This window comes from Suricata suricatta, chromosome 10 (genome assembly GCF_006229205.1).
Source record: "Suricata suricatta isolate VVHF042 chromosome 10, meerkat_22Aug2017_6uvM2_HiC, whole genome shotgun sequence".
Lineage (NCBI taxonomy): Eukaryota > Metazoa > Chordata > Mammalia > Carnivora > Herpestidae > Suricata > Suricata suricatta.
In genome coordinates, this window is record NC_043709.1 from 45,182,070 (window position 1) to 45,204,275 (window position 22,206).

At 34.6% G+C, this 22,206-nt stretch overlaps 1 protein-coding gene across 5 annotated transcripts in view; it reads right to left on the reverse strand.

Annotated features, from left to right (window-relative positions):
- The window catches only part of CNOT2 (CCR4-NOT transcription complex subunit 2), a 120,243-nt gene that overhangs the window by 58,539 nt on the left and 39,498 nt on the right, over positions 1-22,206 (reverse strand). For 2 of the 5 annotated variants that reach the window (XM_029953409.1, XM_029953408.1), the window contains exon 2: positions 11,998-12,140. The exons of 1 other annotated variant lie outside the window; for it this stretch is intronic. Coding sequence is in view for 2 of the 4 variants with exons in the window: in XM_029953408.1 (XP_029809268.1) it covers positions 11,998-12,045 (48 nt within the window). In the remaining 2 variants the exon portion in view is untranslated. Of the gene's footprint in view, positions 1-10,535; positions 10,557-11,997; positions 12,141-22,206 lie in introns of those variants that run through there. 2 more of the 5 variants (XM_029953407.1, XM_029953410.1) reach the window with 2 other exon arrangements.

Genomic DNA, 22,206 nt, shown 5'->3' on the forward strand with positions numbered 1-22,206 from the left:
GATTTTCTCCTTCCCTCTCTCTCTGCTCCTCCCCAGTTCTCTCTCTCAAAATAAATAAACATTTTTTTAAAAAACCTTAATATTAGCCAAAAAGAAAGTTACATTATGTAAAGAGGATTAAAGATAAGAATGACAAGGGGGCCTCAGTGGCTCAGTCAGTTAAGCGTCTGATTCTTGGTTTCGGTGCAGGTCCTGATCTCACAGTTCATGGGACTGAACCATGCATTGGGCTCTGTACTTACAGTGTGGAGCCTGTGATTCTCTCTCTCGGCCCTTCTGCTGCTCGTGCATGTGCTATCTCTCTTATAAATTAAATAAATAAACTTAAAAAAAAAAAATTTTGGGGGGGTCAGAAATTAAGCCGAAGACAGTAGAGCAAAGTCTTTAAAATGCTAAAAATGAAACAAAACCTGTCAATCTTGAATTCCATACCCAGCAAAAAATCCTTCAAAAATGAAGATTAAATAAAGACTTTCACAGACACACAAAATGTAAAAGAATTCATCACCCTCAGAAGGCAGCACAAAAATGTTTTTTATTTAAGGTCTATCCTGATAGCTTTTTATCTTGAAGACCCATATTGTTGGAAATCCTTCATAGAATAAAAATGTGGTTTGCTAGGGGCGCCTGGGTGGCTCAGTCGGTTTAGCGTCCGGCTTCAGCTCAGGTCATGATCCCACAGTTTGTGGGTTCAAGCCCTGCATCGGGCTCTGTGCTGACAGCTAGCTCAGAGCCTGGAGCCTGCTTCGGATTCTGGGTCTCCCTCTCTCTCTGACCCTCCCCTGCTCATGCTGTCTCTCTCTGCCTCTCAAAAATTAATAAATGTAAAAAAAAATTTTTTAATGTGGTTTGCTATAAGCACAGAACTAACTACTTGTTAGATATGTCAGAAAGAAGTACTTGATAGAAATACTATAAAAGATCTAACAGTCAATGTAAAAAAATGTTTCTTTAATGCTTATTCATTTTTGAGAGACAGAGACAAAAAGCACAAGAAAGGGAGGTGCAGAGAGACAGAATCCAAAGATGGCTCCAGGCTCTGAGCTGTCAGCACAGAGCCCAATGCGGGACTCGAACCCACAAACCGTGAGGTCAGGACCTAAGCCAAAGTCGGATGCTTAACTGACTCAGCCACCCAGGTGCCCCAGTTTTGTTTTGTTTTTTTACTCTTAGGAATTGGTATATCTTAACAATCTGTACTATTCTAGGGTGTGAAAGTTTAGGAGTAAATACAATTTGAACTTATGCATGTGTACAGGATGTCTGAAGTTGAGAACTAGAAACATCCATCAACTCTGACTCTAAAAGTGGCCCTAAAATAAACTGCTTGATGAAAGTGGGTCCCAAAGATTATAGGTTGGATATTTTTCTAGTTATATTATCAGCATATTCATATTCAAGTAGTAATCAAAGAAGCCCAACTAAAAGAACTATGGCTTAATGGACACAACTGTGGGTTAATCCAAAGCTCTTTTTTAAAGTGCTATCTTGAAGATTATAAACTTTGGAGGAACCAAAGTGATAGGCTGTGGAAGGAATCACAACATGTGAAATTCCTTAAATAAAAGTTTAATGACTTTAAATAATTTTTGTCTAGGTTACACATAATAAAAAAAAAACTTTAAAAGTTCTTCAAGTAGAAGGAAAATGACTGTATAAAGAAAGGTAAGAAAGGAAAGGGAAAAGGAAATTAAGGAGGCAGGCAAGAAAGGGAAGAAAAAACAGAGGTATAAGAAGAGGGAAAAAGGAAAGGAAAAGATGGTATCGAAAGAGAAAAGAACAAATGAGAAGGGGGGAACTACCAAATTTTTTCAATTATGAATGATGATAAAAAGCAGAAATAATATTAGCCTCCTCAAATTACAATGAACAATGAAAATATATAATAGAAGCAAGAAATGCTTCCCTTAAGAAGTGAAATTTCAGTTGAGACCTAGAAAATAATTAAGAAACATGTTTCTGGTACTATAGTATACTATACACAAACACCAAAAATGCTCCACTCAAAACCAACTAAAAAATGTTCCATGAAGTATTGGTTTAGCCAATCAACAAATATTTACTAAGCATATGCTAGCCATTATTCACAAATGCAGATAAAGTGTGAACCAAATATCAGTGAAAACTAACAGATTACATCTTTATTTAAAAAATTTTTTTGATGTTTTTATTTATTTTTGAGAGAGAGAGAAAGAGAGAGGCAGTGTGAGCAGGGGAGGGTCAGAGCGAGAGAGAGACACACACACACACACACACACAGAATCTAAAGAGGCTCCCGCTCTGAGCTGTCAGCACAGAGCCTGACGCGGGGCTCAAACCCACAAACCGTGGGATCATGACCTGTGCCGAAGTCTGACGCCTAAACCAACTAGGCTGCCCAGGCAACTCTACATCTTTATTTTTAAATGAATTGTTGAGAGAGAGAGGGAAACTCAGCACCCCAAAACAAAGTAAAAGCTAGAGTTCAGAGAAGACACAAGCTTAAATCCCCAAAAGGGAATTTGCCCAAGGTAGAAAAGCTCTTAACATACCTTCTCATAAACAAGTACCGTAAAAGGGCACACCATAATTCTAATAACCTTAGTGAAGAAAGCACTTGAATATCATTATTTTGATGGTAGGCAGAAAGAGGTAAAGGAAAGCTATTCTGAGAATCTACAGCCATAAACCAGCCTGAATTACACTACCTATATGGATCGCAACCTAAGGTAATATTTTATTTTTAACTGGTCCTGGATTGGTAGTCTCTTATTCACTGGCAAAAGCAAATGCAAATCAAAGCCCCTTGGGGGATGTCCTTCCACAAATTCTCACAGCTAAACATGATATGATAACCACACACACACACAAGGAAGCAAGGTACCACAAGTGAAAACCAGCAGAAACAAAAGACGTTAAAAATGATCTGTAGATGGGGCGCCTGGGTGGCTCATTCGGTTGAGCATCCAACTTCAGCTCAGGTCATGATTTCCTGGTTCGTGAGTTTGAGTCCTGTGTCAGGCATTGTGCTGACAGCTCAGAGCCTGGAGCCTTCTTTGGATTCTGTGTCTCCCTCTCTCTCTCTGTCTTTCCCCTGCTCATGTGCTCTCTCTCTCTCTCTCAGAAATAAACATTAAAAATTAACACAAAAAAGAATGATGTATAGCAAGTTCCAATTGCTGGGTTTATCACACATTAAACACAAGAATGTATAAAATAATTAAATAAAAAAGTATGATGGAATCCAGATCTAAACAGAGGAATGAATAATAATATGTGACAATAATGGGTAAAGACGTGGGTAAAGAAGATATAGACACCAAGATTAACAAATATTATCCAATGGAATGAAACAGCAATACACCCACCAACTGGTCAATACACATTTTGTTCAAGTTCATAAACAAATAAGTGGTATCATACTAACTACACTCTCTAGCTACAGTGAAATTGCATGAAAAATCAGCAGACAGATAATAGAAAAGTCTCATAGGTTTGGAAAATTAAAAATGACAAATCTGTAGCAAGACTGACAAAGAGATAAGGAACATAGTCAAGAACCTTAAATATGAAAAAGGGGCTACAGAAAAAAAACTCTTTACCCTGATAAAGTATATCCACATGCAAAAAATTACTGCATCAAATATCATATTGGTAATAACTTAAACCTTTTAAGAAATAAGAGAAAAGATTTCTATTAACACTTCAACAATGTATGAGAAGTATCAGTGAATTCAGAAACCATGTTATAAATAATAAAAGTATCAAAACTGCAATTTCCAGATGATATGCTTATTTACATGAAAACTCCTAAAGAACCTACAGATAAGTTATAAGAACAAAAAAGCTTAGCAACATTGATACAATAATCAATTTAAAAAACTGAGTGTATGTCAATATAATGGTAATGCCTACAAAACATAATTTTAAACATACCATTTACTAAAAAAAGCAATAAAAGACTATGTATGCATAAATCTGACTAAAGATTTGTAGGTCCATTATAAAAAATATAGCAAAACTTTATTGAATGAAAATACTCAATTGAGAGAAAAAAAACCACAGTATATGAGTCCAGAGAGAGAAAGAATAAACTTATCAATTATTCCCCAAATAAAAATAAAAATCAATGAAATTCCACTTATAAATTCATTTTTTTAATTCTAAGTTTGTCACTGAACAAAAGGCCAAGAAAGTGAAGACACTCAGGAAGATCAAGGTGGAAAGTAAGATAAACATGAAGATTTAACAAAGGTATAATAGTTAAAATTTGGTATTGGTGCAGTGTAGGCATATACATCAAAGTAACAGAACTGAGATACAAGAAACAGACCCATGAATATAAAGTAACTTGATTTATAATAGAGGTAGCTCTGTTAATTAGTTGAGGAAGGCAGAAAAAAAAAATCACTAAATGATGCTAATATACACCTAGGAAAAGGAATTGGGACTCCTAATACCATATACAAAAATCAATTTCAGACAGATTAAATTTAAAGATGATAAATAAAATAAAAAACTTTTAAAAGATATGAGAGGGGTGCCTAGGTGGCTCAGTTGGGTTAAGTAGCCAGGTCATGATCTCACAGTTTGTGCTCTTGAGCTCTGCAGCAGGCTCTGTGCTGACAGCACAGATCATGCCTGGGACTGTCTCTTTCCCTCTTTCCGCCCCTCTGCCACTTGGGTGCATACGTGCATGCTCTCTCCCTCTCTCTCACAAATAAACTTTAAAAAAAATTTTTTTAAAGATACAGGAGAATATCTTCACTTAACTGATTTCAATATGGCAATGTCTTACACAGCCTCCATAAATTCTTTAAAAAAAACTTTCACATAAATGTATCAATATGAACACTGCTGAGGAGACTCAAAATCATTAAAAACATTCTTAAAAATATTCTTGAAAGGCCTTTTGTGAATTTAATTTTTCTGAATTTTGAGAATATTGCTTAGTTCATAATACTCTTCTAACTTTATAAAGCCCTCTCTTATTTCATGTAATGTTTAAAAATACTGGATTAAGCATCAGACTCTTGATTTGGGCTCAGGTTATGATCCCAGGGTAATGGGATGGAGTCCCGCGTTGGGCTCCATGCTGAGCATGGACCCTTATTAGGATGCACGCGTGTGGTCAGTCTGTCTGTCTGTCTCTCTCTCCCGCCACCTCCAATCCCCCTCTGCCCCTCTCCCCTCCTCATGCTTTCTCTCTCACTCTCAAATAAATAAATAAATAAATAAAATTTGACTTGTTTTCTGAGATTTTCTGGCTCTGTCCTCCCCTCTCATTTTTATCCAGAGGTTCTTTCCTCTATCTCTGTAGTCTCTATCCTGCTCAATAAGTGATTCCATTCCCAGAAACTTCTCAGGAGAATCCTGGAAGGGAGCACTGGTAGGCTAATCTTGAGAACTGACAGAACAAGGTTGCTCAAGTTACATTAGGCTTCACTACAGGTCCTTTACCCAGATCCAATATATTGGTGGGTAAAATCTCTCCCAGTTTCAAACTGGATAATCACACCCACTTTCAGATCGGTTGTTCACCGCTCTGAGGTGCTTCTATTCTCAAGCCAGACACCCCGATGCTTCTCTCTACTTTCTTACACACTAAAACTGGTAACACATAGGTTTTTAGCTAGTTCTCAGCTGCTTACATTTGGGAGGGTTCTTGGGGATTCCTCATCACCAAGTTTTGTTATAAATGTTTTTATGGGTTTGGTTTTTTACTACCTAGTTGTTCTATTTTTATGGGGGAATCCAGAAAGATTTTAAAAACTAAGCTGCCACCACAGGCGCAATCATCCCAGAATCTAAGCCAGGCCTAAGAGTATATTTTAAAAATTAATTTTGCTTACTTATGTATTTTTGCTGACTCACAGAATTATCTGTACTAATGTTTTAATTTTCGTAATGATTAATGACTTAATGATAAACACGTATTATGTTTACAAATGAAGCAAATTACTTAAATGAAAATATTTTTTTCTGAAAGGAATACAATATTTCCCAACAGGAGTACTACAGTGAATACTGCTGCCAGATATGTTAAATGTTGGGGAAACACAGCAGTTATCTGTCAGGGTACATGCTAACTACTGTTAAGTGGCTTAGACCTAATTACTTAACAGAGCTGTTCAGTTACTTCTTTTGGCCTAGGGACACTATGAAAAAAGTATCAAGACATGAAGGATACCATGTATCTTGATGAAACTTGCTTTCTGGAAAAAAAATGGTCTCATCTGAAGATTTCAGAAAATGAGAAAAAGAAGTATCAGGACATATAATGCAAGCAAAGTAAGGCTAACATTGTTAGCATCCAGTAATTATTCGCTACCCAATGAGTACCTGGGGAATTCATTTAACTTTATGTTGTCGGCCAGAGGGGGGAAAATAGGAGACAAAAATAAAAAATAAGTGTCCATATTTATTAAGGAAATATTCAGGCCATGGAGTCAACAGGACTTCTGTTGTTAATGTGATCATGACATAAGCTGAAGCATCACATTCAAAAGTGTAATTATAAGATCAAATCTCATCGTGTAACTACAAGTGAACTGAACAGTCATCCATTTTGAATTTTTTCTATCCCCTTGCTTCACCTGTGGCTACCAACAATAGGCTACAGCCATTTGTTTGTAAGAGTCTGAAAGAAAAGAATATAAACTGTGAACAAGTTCACTGGTTTCAGACATCAATTTTTGAACCAATTCCTTCCTCAGCTAACTCTTGTTTATCATAACCCAATGCCAAACAACAACAATGATGAAAGCCTTCATCTTACTGCTCTAGGCACCAGATCTACTCTGACAACTCTTGAATTGCTAAGTATCCATTTAAAAAACAATTTTCTTCACTTTTTAAAGTGTTCTTTATACTCATTATACATTTTTAACATAGTTTAACATATTACAGATTCTAAGATGCTTTGATGTTGGTGCTGTTTTCAACCTTACTAGAAGGTATCTATGAATGGTTACAAGCTAGGTTGTTACAACTATGACTCTAAGGTACCATGCTGTAAGATAAAATGTAATTCAGAATAAAAGAAACAGTGTATCGCACTCCTTATTTACATTAATTTTTATTACAGTACAAAAAATAAAAATGTAATTTGTATATAGTACTGTATAACTTATATACCAAAAGGGAACATAAATACTGATGTATTTATATGTGTTAAAGGCAACTTGTATTTTAAATGCTTTATATTATGCAGAAATACTTAGGTGAATAGTCAGGTAAGTATTGATTATTTTAGCAATATCTGGGAAATTGTTCTGGGTGGGCTAGAATTATCTTTTTTTCCTATTTGAAGTAATGAAATATATGGGCAAAATCATCTCACAACACATAAAGATGCCCCCTGTATATACTGAAACACACACGTAACAAAACTATAAAAATAAAAAGAATGAAACAGGGGTGCCTGTTTATTGGCTCAGTCCGTTAAGCATCCAACTTCGGTTCAGGTCATGATCTCAGAGTCGGTGGGTTTGGGCCCCGCACTGGGCTCTGTGCTGACAACTCAGAGCCTGGAGCCTGCTCAGATTCTGTGTCTCCCTCTCTCTCTCTGCCTCTCCCCTGCTGACTCTCTGCTCTGTCTCTCAAAATAAAAAATAAAGACCATAAAAAAAAAAAAAAAGAATGAAACAGAAAATTCAAACTAGTAATTACTTTTGGGAAGGAGTCAGGGAAAGGGTGGCACATGGAAAACTTCTCCATTAAGTATAATATGCAAGTTGCAGAAAAATGCTTTTTGTTAAAATCAAAGATAACAAATTACATTTGCACCTACACAGTTATCAGGAAAGATCTGAAAAGATACACAATAAAGAGTTAAGGTAAACTTTCAGTCTATTTTATATTTCCATTCTTCTTCAAGTTTTGCAATGTATCCCTGTAACTTCTATGATTTAAAATATAAAAAGGAAATAAAATATTTAATGACAGGGAGAGAAAGGAGGAAATGACAATACAATCACTGCCACAGTTCTGTGCCACGTTACATTCCACAAAGTTAATGCAGCAGTTTAGACTGTGAGGAACATATGGATTAGGATGCATTAGATTCAGCTTATAGATAACAATGACCTTGAGTTATAAAAAGTTCCATTCAGGGTAACATCTAAAAATATTGGAAATATCAGTAGTTATGTTACCCAGCGCATTCTACAATTTTCTTTCACTTATTTCCTTGTTTTATTTAATGTTATTGAAACATTCATTAAACAACTATTATTTACCCAAAACCATGGTAGGTACTGGCAGTACCAAGATGAACAAATATAGCTCTAGTTTTCAAGAAGCTTATACAATAGCACTGTCCAAGACAACTTTCCACAATGACAGAAAATTTCTACATCTGCACTGTCCGATAAGGTAGTCATTAACAGAATGTAGCTGTTAGGCATTTGAGATGTGGCTAATACAACTGAGAAATTACATTTGTAATTTTATTTATTTTTATTTTTGTTTACATTTATTTATTTTTGAGAGACAGAGTGAGACAGATTGTGAGTGGGGAGGGACAGAGAGACACACACACAGAATCTGAAGCAAGCTCTAGGCTCTGAACAAGCATTCAGCAGAGCCCAATGTGGGGTTCGAACCCATGACCTGAGCTGAAATCGGGTACTTAACTGACTGAGCCACCCAGGGGCCCCTTAAATTTTAATTTAAATGCATTTAAATCTAAATAGCCACAATGGTTAGTGCCTACAGAAGAAAGTCTGCAGAAGAAAAGGACAAACAGATAACCTACAATATATTATGGTAAACACTAAACTAGAAGTATATACAAAGGTTATGAGAGCAAAGAAAAGGAACACTGAGCTCGTATCAGTGTACTTCTGGAAATACGAATACCAAATTCTTGAATCATGTGAAACAAAGGTGAGGCATTACATGAATAGCAACTAAAACAAGTAAAGGCTTAAAATTGTAAAAGTATATGGTAGGAAGTATATACATCAGTTATGTATTCCTAATTGAAAAAATTCTATACTAGGAAGTCAGAGGAGAGACACTGGAAGGGTAAAAGCATGTTGGGGTCAGAATATGAAAATATTGTATAAAATTTAATAATTTGGTTTTATTACTAAGAGAGGGAAAGCCAGTGATGAATTAAAATAGTAATTACCATGGTTGGATTTGTACATACTTATCACTGCAGTAAATTAGGATAAATTAAAAGAAGATAGGTAAATACTAGCAAAAAATTGGGGGTTACATTTCCCTGGGGAAAAAAAACTTGACAATCCTTCCAAAAAAAAGAAAGAAAGAAAGAAAGAAAGAAAGAAAGAAAGAAAGAAAGAAAGAAAGAAAGAAAAAAAAAAAGAAATATGAACCATTTAAATAACTGAATTCTCACCTGAACTAATACAGCAGTCTAAGCAAGTAAAGTTCAACTACTCGATTCAAACTCCAAAAACTTAACTGGGTTTAAATTTTTAGAAAGAAATGAAACAAAGTAAACACCAGTATAAAAATCAGTACTTCAACCAATACCCATTTGAAAGTCACTAGTTCTTAGCACAAAGATGAAGGAATACATTTTTTTAAACTAAATTCCTATGGCTTTAATCAGGTCTATAAGGAAATGAGAATTAGAGAAATATTATCCTTTTTATTAAACTCTGGAATATTAGCCTACTATTACCAAGATGCTTAAATAGCACTATGAAACATCAAATGTCCTTCAAAAACAAAGCCTTCAAAGATAAACTGAGTGCAAATATTGGTACAAAGAAATCCTACTTTATCCACAAAAAAACCCAAATTCCTCAAAACGGATTTTTTAAAAATCCAAATTGTTTCATGTCGGCATATATAAAGTTTTAGTGCTATTCATATAAGTGATTTATTTAATATTCCTTTGGATTCCTCATATGCTTTTAATACTGTCATCATCACATTATAAAGGGAAATTACAGGGGTGCCTGGGTGGCTTAATGGGCTGACTGTCTGACTTCAGCTCAGGTCATGATCTCACAGTTCACAGGTTCCAGCCTTGCACTGGGTTCTGTGCTGACAGCCCAGAGCCTGAAGCCTGCTTTAGATTCTGTCTGTCTGTCTGTCTCTCTCTCTCTCTCCCTGTCCCTCCCCCACTCATGCCCTGACTCTCCTTCTCTCAAAAATAAACATTAAAATTTTTTTAAAAAAAGAAAGGGAAATTATATTTCTCTACATGTCCTTTTCAAGAGAGGCTTCAAAAATAACATCATTATACAATGGAGGTTTAAACGATTGTTTCCAACAATATTTCAACACGTATTAAGTGTTAAGTAACAAGGAAAGAGAAAAGAAAAAATATTTTCAGGCAGAAAAATTCTAATCAAGTTTTTCAAATAACCTAAATAGAACCTGGATTATTTGTAAATAATGTAACTAGAACAATGGGAATATTTTTAGAGTAGAATGAGCAGGAATTAGGAAATCTCTTCATGTGTAAAATACAATCTCATTTTATTCCTTTCTTAAATGTAAATTTTGAAATTCTATACTAAAATGATTCCATAAATAAACCATACTGTATAACCATACAAAAGTTCTATACTTACACTTAACCAACTTGATTATGAGCACCAAAAAGCCGCATACTCTAGAATCATAATATTCTTAAACTGACTTAGCAGAACCCATCAAGTAGTGTGACCAATTCAAATCTTGTGAGTCAAGGTAGTTGGGAGTGGTTGTGAAGCCGGAGGAGCTAGAGCAAGAAGGAAAGTGAGTAAAGGCCACGCTGGTCAAGTCGATGAGAACTCTGAACAGAAAACGTTACAAGGAGAACATTTTCTGCAGAGCCACAGCTATGGCTTATTAAAACCATAAAGATCTGGCAAGAAACTTCAGATATCAAGTGAAAGGGAGAATAACTAGACACTATTTTTATTAGGTACAGTGTCCAAATCAGAACCTGAAACAAATAATTCTAAATCTTGTAATCAAAGGCTCTTTTATTGTTAACACCACAAAGACCCATTCACAATTTTTTATACTATTTACCTTTCCAATTTGAGGGAAGAAAAGATTAACAGGGCTAAAATAAATGATTAGCAGATACGCAGTTAGTGAATCAAAGCTGCTGCTGTAACACTACATTGCCTTCAACATCCTAGAGGGAATGAAACTGGCAGGTGGAAGGGTCTGAAGGAAGCTGAATATAAACCCAGGCAGAAAGCCCAATACTTATTCTTACTTGGGCTTTGAGCTATTCTGTACTCTGAATCACTGCATAATTTGGTAATGTTACTATTAAACAAAGGAGTTTCTTCCAAAACATTAAATTCAAAAATAAATTCTTTAATAAAAAATTAAAAAAATTTTTTAATCACCATTTCATACCACTATCTTTAAAACTCACCTTCTTTTAAAACCTCAGAAAGAAAGAGGAATATTATATTTCAACCATCTTTTAGCATCCTTACATGCTACATAGGGAATGGATATTATTAACCAGCTTAATAAATGACAAAACAAGAATCTAGGATTATAAGGACAGAAGCTAATGAGAAATTCAATAGAATCTGGGTTTCTGAGCACCCTGGGATTTGCATTTCTATTTCTTTTATATTCTAACCAATTTTGTCTACACATCTGTGATGGTCTATTAACTCTGAATATAGCCTAAGAGTTCAGGTTTAGTCTTCCAGGAATACATATATATATATATATATATATATATATATATATATATTCAGCACTTTGTTTTATGGAAACAATACTAGCTCCAAACCCAGCCATGGAGTCATAAATTGTGTACCAGATAATCTAAGTTTTGACATATCATAAAGTACCCAAAATATTATATTCTGACACTAAAAACTATACATTTATCATAAGCATGACTTAAATGTTCCCAATTAGTTCAACTATCAAAGCCAATACATGTATTTTAAATTATAAGCCAAAAATTTTAAATTGGAGTGTATCCAATATAACACTAGTAAATGTAACCCCTTAAACAGTTCAATGTAACTATATGATTAACAGAGAAAAAGGGGGGAAAAAAACTGATCTTACCTGGTAGTTTCTTTTCTCAGATAATGTATGTCCATCAGTCCTCACCATAGAGTCGTGTCCTTTCCTCACAGTACTGGAGGCAATCAAATAGAACTGTCACTCAAGGGTCGTGTCACAGGAAGGACCGCCCACCAGTTCTCCCTCTAGAGTGGAATTATCCAAAAGCCGTCAAAATTACTAACATGTAAAACATATGAACAGCAGCAAAAATATCCAATATGACACACAGAAAACAAAAAGTACTATTTTAATACCATAACTCATCTTCCTCTTAACCATCTAGGGAAGGAGGACTAGAGTGGCAAATACTTTGAAAAATTATTAAATATAAAAAACTCTTATACTGTCTCTAATTAAAAACGTCCACCAGACCTCACATAAAAGGAAGACACTTACAGTCAATGAAACAGTGGACAAAAAAGTGCAACCCTCAACTGATATGTTTTTTTCTTTTAAATACTCTATTAGTCTCACAAATATCCAATTAATTCAGATTCAAATCATTCTCCTCCTAAGGCCTGTTTATCAGAGCTGTTATTCATTCAGTTTAGGAGACTTATTCCTATGCCATAAGACTGGAATACATCAAAAAGTCCCAGGATGATTAATAGATGCAAACTTAATATTCTTTTTAAAATTTACTCCAAGGAAGAGTAGTAACACATGCCAACTTTCTAGATGCCTTTGTCCTTTAATCCTCCAATTTCATAATGCTCTAATATATTTCTTTTACATTGAAGCAGATAAATAACAGAGCTCATTTCTTAACCTGGACAGAGATAAATAAATCCAAAATGATGAGGCACTATGCACCTCAGGTACCAAAAAAGTAACTGAAGCTGTGGTGAATAGTCCCTAGAAATGCAAATTCAAAAAAGAAAACTCTAAACTGAAATGGAAACATCAAAAATTGCCAAGTGGTATCTACAAAAATTTATAAATATATCTTTTCAAGACAAATGTCTCTCACCTATTTTGGTAAAAATGTTTACCCTAGGAAATGGTACATATACCTACTGAACTAATACAATAATAGTTGCTAAAAGTTCAAATTTAGAATAATTACTTAAAATCACATGAAATTTGCTTTGGGAGAGGATAATAAAAACCTCTAATTAAAATTATTTATTATTACTAAATGATTATCAATAATATACTAATAAATATACATAACAATGAATCAATTTTATTAAAACAATCAACACACACACACACACACACACACACACACACACACACACACCCCTATGGATTACCTCTAAAAAGCAATCTATTAAGGACAGAAAACATTTTCAAGAAAATTAAATCACTAAAAATTAGTATTATTACATGAAAGAATCCACATAATGAAAACCTACATTCCATCTCTGGTTTTATGTCTGATCACAAATCCAAAGTTAGTGGATGCTATACTTTTTACTTAACGTGGACCACCTTATATTGCATGTTTGGCTGAATTACTTTAAGATGTCTGATTCTAGGCCAAAAAGTTAATTGTTCATTACCAATTTGTATGGAGGAGTGACATTATATCTCTCAAACATAACAAAGGAGAAACATTTTTTTAAATGTAAGTATATTTTCTGTCATAAATGTTATTTTTACCATCTAGCAAGAAATTAAGTTATTCATAAAATTATCAAGCAAAACGATGTCCAAGAATAGTTAAGTGATGTATATTCAGCTACAATTTAAATTTTCATGATTGTTACAAAATGAGAGCAAAACTATTTCTTATGCATCTCCCCCAAAATTAATCCTGTTTTAATGTGTTTTTAAATACTCATTTATTGAGGGGGGAGGCATGAGCATTTGAGGGGCAGAGAGAGGGGGAGACAGAGGATCTGAAGTGGGCTCTGTGCTGACAGCAGAGAGCCAGCTGCAGAGCTTAAATCACTAACTGTGAGATCATGACCTGAGCCAAAGTTGGATGCTCAACCAACTAAGCCACCCAGGTGCCCTAATGTTGTTTTATAAAATTAATAATTTAAAATAGTACTTGCCATATTAACTATTAATCTACTCATGGCAGTTCTGAATTCAATGGATAATAATGCAAAATTTCATTTTTTTTCTTACAGGGCAAAAATTTCCCCTTATTAAATTAGCTATGTTTAAATTAAAGCCCATACATTACCATCACATTATACTAGTTTCATCAAAAGATGTCAGCAATCTAAAATCAGGCAAGGCAATTTTCAATGTAATTTAATGTATGTTAGCATAACCTAACTATACAAAGGAAAAACTTATTTTTGTTCATTTCTTTTGTTTCTCCCTCTTGGTATAACTTCAAACATTTCATGTCTTAGGGTTTCAGTCAATAGCCACTATCTGCTCTAAGCAATATATGAATCAATAACTAAGAATCATCATCTCCTTTTGGTAAACAAAGGGAAAAAGGAATGAAGTCACTCTATTTTCTTCTGGGTAACCATGAAAAAGCAAACATTTGTCACCATCATCTTGTATTAAGTAAAAGTGTTCACTAATATAGTGTGTTACCCTTTAGGAACGAAAAGATGCATAATAGATGAAAAAGGATGTAAGCATATACGTAAAGACAGAATATGTGAAAAGGAGCAAGTATGAGAAAACTCTAGCTGCCTACATTTCTTAACGTTTATACACTGGTTTTCCTACAAAGTTCTAAAAGTTCAAAAGTCAGAAAAGACATTATTTACAAAACTACAGTGAAATTTTCTAGAGAGCAGAATGTCTTCCAAGTTGAAAATACAGAGACTAAACATATTCTCTGAAGCTACTTCAAATTGCCGTGACTGAAACCCAAAACAAAACCCAACAATATTAAAATAATACAACACACTCAAGTATTAAATAATATAAAATTAAGTATCTGGCATCCAATAGAAAATTAACAGTCATGCAAAGAAGCAGGAAATACACCCCAAAGTAAAATATAGTAAGCAGAAAGATCCAGCAATGATACAGGTGATATAATCATTAGACAAGCAGGTTAAAACAGGTATTGTAAACATACCCCCAAAATTCAAGATGATAAAGAAATGCAAGGGCATGGAAAAGACGTTAAGTTGGCAATACACAGGAATTTATGGTGACAGAAAAGTTCTATATCTTGCCTGTGGTTATATGACTCTATACATTTGATAAAATATTACAGAATGATAAAGACTTATCAAAAAAAAGGTGAGAGCTTGTGCCAATTTCTGGTTTTGACAATGTACTGTAGTTATGTTGGGATGAGTATATGGGACTTCTCTGTACTATTTCTGCATCTTCTTACGAGTTTATAATTACTTGAAAGTTAAAAGATTTTTTTAAAAGGCTCAAACGGGGGGCACCTGGGTGGCTCAGTCCGTTAAGCATCCAACTCTTGATTTTGGCTCAGGTCATGATCTTAGGATTGTGGAACCCAGCTCCACACTGGGGCTGGGCGTGAAGCCTGCTTGAGATTCTCTCTTTCTCTCTCTCTCTTCTTCTCCCTCCCTCCTTCTCCCCACCCACCCCCCAAGCTCATGTACACATGCCCTCCCTCAAAACAAAAGACTCAAACTGATCTTCTAAAAATAAAAATTTGGGGCACCTGGGTGACCCAGTCGGTTAAGCATACAACTTCAGCTCAGGTTATGATCTCATAGTCAGTGGGTTCGAGCCCTGTGTCTCTGACCCTTCCCTGCTTATATTGTGTGTCTCTCTCTCAAAATTAAATGTTAAAAAATTTTTTAAGTTAAAAATTAAATAAAAATAAAAATTCAACATCTGTAAACATGCATTGGATAAGATTAACAGTAATCCTCTCTAAACTTCAAAGAAAAGTTTAGTGAGTTGAAGACACAGCTGGCAATTTAAAAAAACAAAAATTAAACACATGAAAAAAGGGACAAGAAAAAAAAACTGTGAAAGAGTATCAAGTGAGACAGTAAACTGCTGGACAATATCAAACAGCCTAACATTAATGTGACTAGTGTCCCAGAAAGAGTGAATGAGCAGGAAAGATAGGAAATGGTCAGATTTTTCCTAAATTTGATGAAAACTATATTCACAGAGTCAATAACTCAACCACCAAAAACAATAGCAACAGAAACGTCATTATTTTAAAATCAACTTGCTGAAAAACAGACAAAAAGAAATCCTAAGACAGAGGACGGAAAGTATATATAAACTGAAACAGAGAGGGGGAAAAAAACCAGGAATGACAAGACTTTTCATTTAGAAACAGTGAGTGCAAAGCAGGTTCAACATTTTTAAACTATAGAAAGAAAAAACCCTAGCAACTAAGAATTCCAAATCCAACTAAAATACCTTTCAGAAAGGAAGAAAAATACAGCCACTTTGGAAGAGTTCAGAAGTTTCTTACAAAAGTAAGCATAGACTTAACCACACAACCCAGCAATTGTGCCCCTGGTATTTACCAAAGTGAACTAGACACCTATGTTCATTTGAAAACCCGCTCACAAATGTTTATACCAATGAAGATGTCCTTTCAAACAGATGAATGAACGAAATGGTACATCTATACAATAGAATTCCACTCAACAATAAAAAAGATCAAGCTATTATTCCCTGCAACCCAAATTTTAAATGTATTTTAATAAGGGAAAGAATACAGATCTAAAAGGCTATATATTACATGTTTCTACTCATATGATATTCTGGAAAGGTAAAACCACAGGGAGAGAAAATAGATCGGTGGTTTCCAGGGGCCTGGAAAAGAGTGGAAGAAGTGACTGACTGCAAAGGGGGACACACATAAACTTTTAAAGAGATGGAACTGTTCCATATAGCACTGGAGTGGTGGATGGATACATGATGCTATTATATATGCATTAAGACCCACAGAACTTCACAACATACAGAGTGAAAAGGAAATGTATGCAAATTGTCCTGATCTCATCTCAGGACAAAGATCATCAAGAAAAAAGAACAAATGAAGTAAAGCCCTACTGCAGCCTGTAGAGGTATGAGGCTAAAACATGGCAGCAGGGGGCAGGCGGGGGAGGTAGGGGAGATACCAAGTCAGCTACAATTCATAGGGCAAATGAAGAGAAAGAAGCTGCAGAGAGAAAGAGCTTCAAAGATATGACGACAGATCATCCTCAAGGTTTTAGCTGAGTATTTATCTGTGCACATGTGTGAAAATACTACTGAATCTAGAGAAAAGGCCTCTGAAAAGTAATCAAATCAATCCCCAGAATTTATGTTCCCATCGACTACATTACAGTAAGATGGCTTTAACACATGGGGTATTGAATAGAGTTCAGAAGGTAATGAATGCCTAACACTGAAACCAAATAAGCCTTAGACTAAGGATGTTATGGACTAAGACCCACAGAACTTCACAACATACAGAGTGAAAAGGAAATGTATGCAAATTTTAAAAATCAACCAGGAGGTTAGAAATACAGACCTGGAAAAAGACTAACATAACAGTATTATAAATATATGATACAGCCACACTGAAAGGAGTATGGGAAATGTGCTGACCTAAGTAACTTTGGAAAATGATGTTTTGACTGCTAATTGAAAAAGGGGAGAAAGACTCTACGTAAATAATGTATTCTAGATAGCAAAATGACTCATCACAGAGCTAGGGGTTAATAATTCTGAAACTGCTATGCATGTGTACTGGAGATAACCAATAAGTAAAACAGACAGTGGCTGGCAGAAGCCAGTTTTCTCATTCTGAGAATAGACTATGTAGTGCTGGATTAGAGTCAGAGCCATGTTCTGTTGTTATCAGTTTGTTCTCTATTATAAAACACTTTGAATACTAATCATTCAGATTTTGACAAATAGATCATTTTGCTGATGAATGTATGTTATATGTCAACTGAAAATAAATTAAAAGTTAATAAAATGCTAAGTGATTAACAGGTATGCCAAAATTATACTTTGAAAGAAGCTTGATATAAGGGCAGTTAAAAGATTTTTTAATAATGTAAACAAATCTAATTTCTAAAAGGCTCAAAATTTTATTTAATATTTGTAATTAAATAAGTTTATCTCTAATATCTCTTAATTTGCAATTAAGTTAAATAAGTTTCTTTTTAACAGACTGGTAACAGAATCAAATGTCAGGATTCTAAAGTAAAATGTCTAGAAAATACTTTATGGGAGAGTGAAAATAGTTATTAGCTTTATTCTGAGTGCTATTCAATTTTGGATGTGACATCATCATATAAAAATACATATCCTAAATGGATCAAGAACCAGAAAATCTGAATTCCAGTACTAGCTTAATCAATTTCTCTCTGGGTTCAGCTTCCTAAGGAGTCTGGTAATTGTATCTAAAACATCTGTAATTTGGCAGTCATTACCAACTCAACTTTTAAACTATAATGTGAATTTGGTAAAGTTAAGATAGTTGAACCAGTTGGACAAGCTTTTTAAAAAAAAAAAAAAAAAAAGAGGACATTACATTCCAGGTTGGCTATTAATTAGAACAGACTACGAGATAGGACCAATTTTACTGGAGCTCAACAAAAGCTGAAGTAAGTGCATTTAGCCATTATCCTTAAAATCTTAGGGTTACTCAAATTCCAGAACTACATCAAGCAACTTCTTGTAAACAGGTAGATTGTAGATACAAAACATTATGAACTTTTTTTTTCTTTAATAGTTATTTATGTATGAGAGACAGACAGAGACAGCATGAGCAGGAAAGGGGCAGAGAGAGAAGAAGATACAGAATCTGAAGCAGGCTCCAGGCTCTTAACTGTCAGCATAAAGCTCGACACAGGGCTCCAATTCAGGAACTACGAGATCATGACCTGAGCCAAAATCGGACACTTAACCTGAGGGGGGGGGGGAACAACCTAGGCTCTGAACCTATTTTCTGAACAATTTTTGGTTCAATCAAATGGATAAATGTTTCAAAAAGTCTGAGTTGATGACTTGTACATACAAGAAACGTGAACAGATGAAAGAGATATAAGTAAAACTCAGGAATTTCAGTCTCGTAGCAAATGGACTCTAGGAAAAGTCGCCACATTAAAAAGTGTTTCTGAATGTTTTATTAATAGAAGTTTCTTGGAGAAGGACAGATACCATATGTTTGCACTCATAGGTCTAACAGGAGAACAGGAGAAACCTAATGGAGGACCACAGGGAGGGGAAGGAGGAAACAGAGTTGGGGAGAGAGAGGGGCGCAAAACCTGAGAGACTACTGAATACTGGAAACAAACCAAGGGCTAAAGGGGGAGCGCGAGGGGGGAAAGAGGTGGTGGTGATGGAAGAGGGCACTTGTGGGGAAGAGCACTGGGTGTTATATGAAAACCAATTTGACAATAAACTATTAAAAAAAAACGTTTCTTGAGTCTATAATTACCATGTAAAGTGAAAAGTTGCCTATGTTTACGAAGAAAAACAAAAATAAATCTGTACTATTCTCTTGAAATCAACTTATTCTATGGTTTTCATAATTTCAAGTTTTGTAACTTAATTTGGTGTACCTTCTATCTTCTGTAGTGGGAGATTTCCTGATGCACTACTTCTAATATACCTGTGTAATTCTCTCACAAATATGCCAAGGAGGATTCTGGGTATCTGATACATAGAATTTACTATGAGCAGAAAACCAATACATCTTTCTAAAACATCCAGCATCTTAACACAGAAGTTTCCTACTACCAAGTCATTAAAACACCAAATAAAATGAAATACGATAAAGATAGTCCCAATTAATTTATTAAATGAAAAAAGTTCAATAATTTTTGAACCACAGGCTTGTGAATTAAAATCTGTTAACTTATTTTAGGTTTAAATGAAATTAAAGCCCAAACTTAGGACAATCAAAGGCCTTCTAAGCTTCCTGCTGCCTGAAAACTTACATATATGCTTTACACAAGTTGTTAGCCTCCGTGTGATTCAATTTCTTCATAGAAGATCAATGCAATCTAGCTCATGGCTATGATCAAGTAAGTTTATAAACCACATTTATGATACACAAACTTGATTTAAGTAACTGTGTTGTTTGAATTAATCAACCAAATGTGCCAATGGCCAAATTATTAGTACTTACTGATTTTCTTCTAGTTAGATAAATTATTAAAATTAATAAATGTTTTACAACCGTTAGCTAAAAATCCACAAAGGTTTCCAAGGATTGAAGTAGCTTTTGCCAAAACAGTCCTTCTAAAATAAGACCAAATCAGGGCACCTGGGTGGCTCAGTGGGTTAAGCATCCAACTTCAACTCAGGTCATGACCTTGTGTTCAGAAGTTCAAGCCCTATATCAGGTCTGTGCTGACAGCTCATTTGGATTCTGTGTCTCCCTCTCTCTCTACCCTCCCCGGATTGTGCTCTCTCAAAAATAAACAGTTTTTAAAAATACTTTTTAAGTAAGACCAAGTCATATTAGCTTCACAATCTACTGTGGAATGGACAGTAGTTTTATTAATTCCACAAAGGAACTTGCTAAAGCTATAATGGCTGAAGGTAATTAAATATTGTTTTCTCATATCAGCAATTAAAACTACCACATATGAACCAGAAATCTGAAGAAATATAAAAATTTTTTATAGGTAATATGTTTTTTCTCATAATAATTTATACAAGTTGATTCTAGTGATAAGGTGATAACAAAAAATGACTAGTCCATACCCACTGCCATAGATGTTCCAAATTCATAACTCATTAGGCTTACCAAAATTATCTCTGAAAAAAATGATAATCAAGTGATAAAGGGAAATTACGTGGCTTCTCACAAAAAGTAATTAAAAAGTTGCTTTTGACATAAATCTAACAAGTCAATTATGCATATTTTTAACTCTCAAAACTTTTCCAAATTTTTCCAATTTTCATAACAGTATTAAATACAGCTTAATTACCAAAAAAAAGCAGAAAATAGTTACAGCTGCCAATTTAAAGAAGATAACATAATAGAGGGTGAACACTAACTAAATTAACATTTTCCAAACCCTTCAAAGTTTCATCTTCATAGGAGACAAAAGAGTTAAATGCTACACTATTTTTTGTGAGATGGCCAAGGAAATGGCCAGAGGTACTACGCAGAGCCTTGGTACAAGACTACCTGTCTAGGACAGAAAAAGAAATGGGCATATTTATAGAGGACAGAAATAGGCTAAAGGATTTATAGGTTTTTTTTTAATCACAAGATGCAAATACAATCACCTAGGGATTTTTTTTAAAAACGTGGATGTCCCCTCCTTTGTCCCTACCTTCATTAATTGGGCAGGCATGCAATCTCGTGATTAAGTGCTAAATGCTCCAGATGAGTCTAATGCATAGCCAAGGTTAAGACTTTTGGGACTAAGACTGTACAGGAAACTGAAATTCAAATTTTCATCTCACCGTTAAGTATTGAGCAAAAACAAACACTATAAATTGAAGGTAATGTAGGAGCATTATTCATTTCTTTTGCATGCCAATGTGCCCTTTCCTTGCCTTTTATTCCTACCTCTGAAAACTAATGCTAGGTCTTAAACATTACTTTTCAAACTGTTTTATAAGCACAGATTTCTTTGATTGAAATACACGCATTGGGAGGAGAGAAAAAAAACCCAGAAATACACGCATTAAGTTCAGAAGCAGGTAATACAAAAAAGTAGAGGCAAACATTACAATAAAACTTGTTAGAAGAAATTTCTAACAATAATAAAGTTCCTCTAATATAGTTAGTACAGGTTTCCCCCACTATCTAAAAGTTTGCATTACACTACTTCTTTTTTACAAAACACTTACATTAGTATCTGTTTTCCCTAACTGAAAGAAATCCAAAAAGGATTTTTATTTTTAGGAAAAGGTAATTGTTTCTTCGCTTTATGTCATTTTGGCTTAGGTAAGGTTCCATTGGAATGCTCTACTTCACAAAGCAGGGAAAACCTGCACTTAGGTTGTTGTTTTTTTTATGTTTTATTTTTGAGAGAGTGTAAGCAGGGGAGGAGCCGAGAAAGAGGGACAAAGGATCTGAAAGCAAGCTCTGAGCTAACAGTAAGCCAGTTGTGGGGCTTGAAACCACAGGTGCCCCTGTACTTAGGTTTTAAACATATGTCTACATACTTAACATTCTTTCCTAGAAATGTAATGTTATCTATAATTTGCCAAGGATTAGGTACTGTGCACTAAAATACCTTACCTGTGCAATTTCCTTCAATCCTTGAAATAATTCAATAAGGTAAATATTACTATCCCTTTTGTCCAGAGGAGAAAACAACTAAGAATTAGGAACTTACATTACACTAGGTCAAGAGTGAGGAATAAACTAAG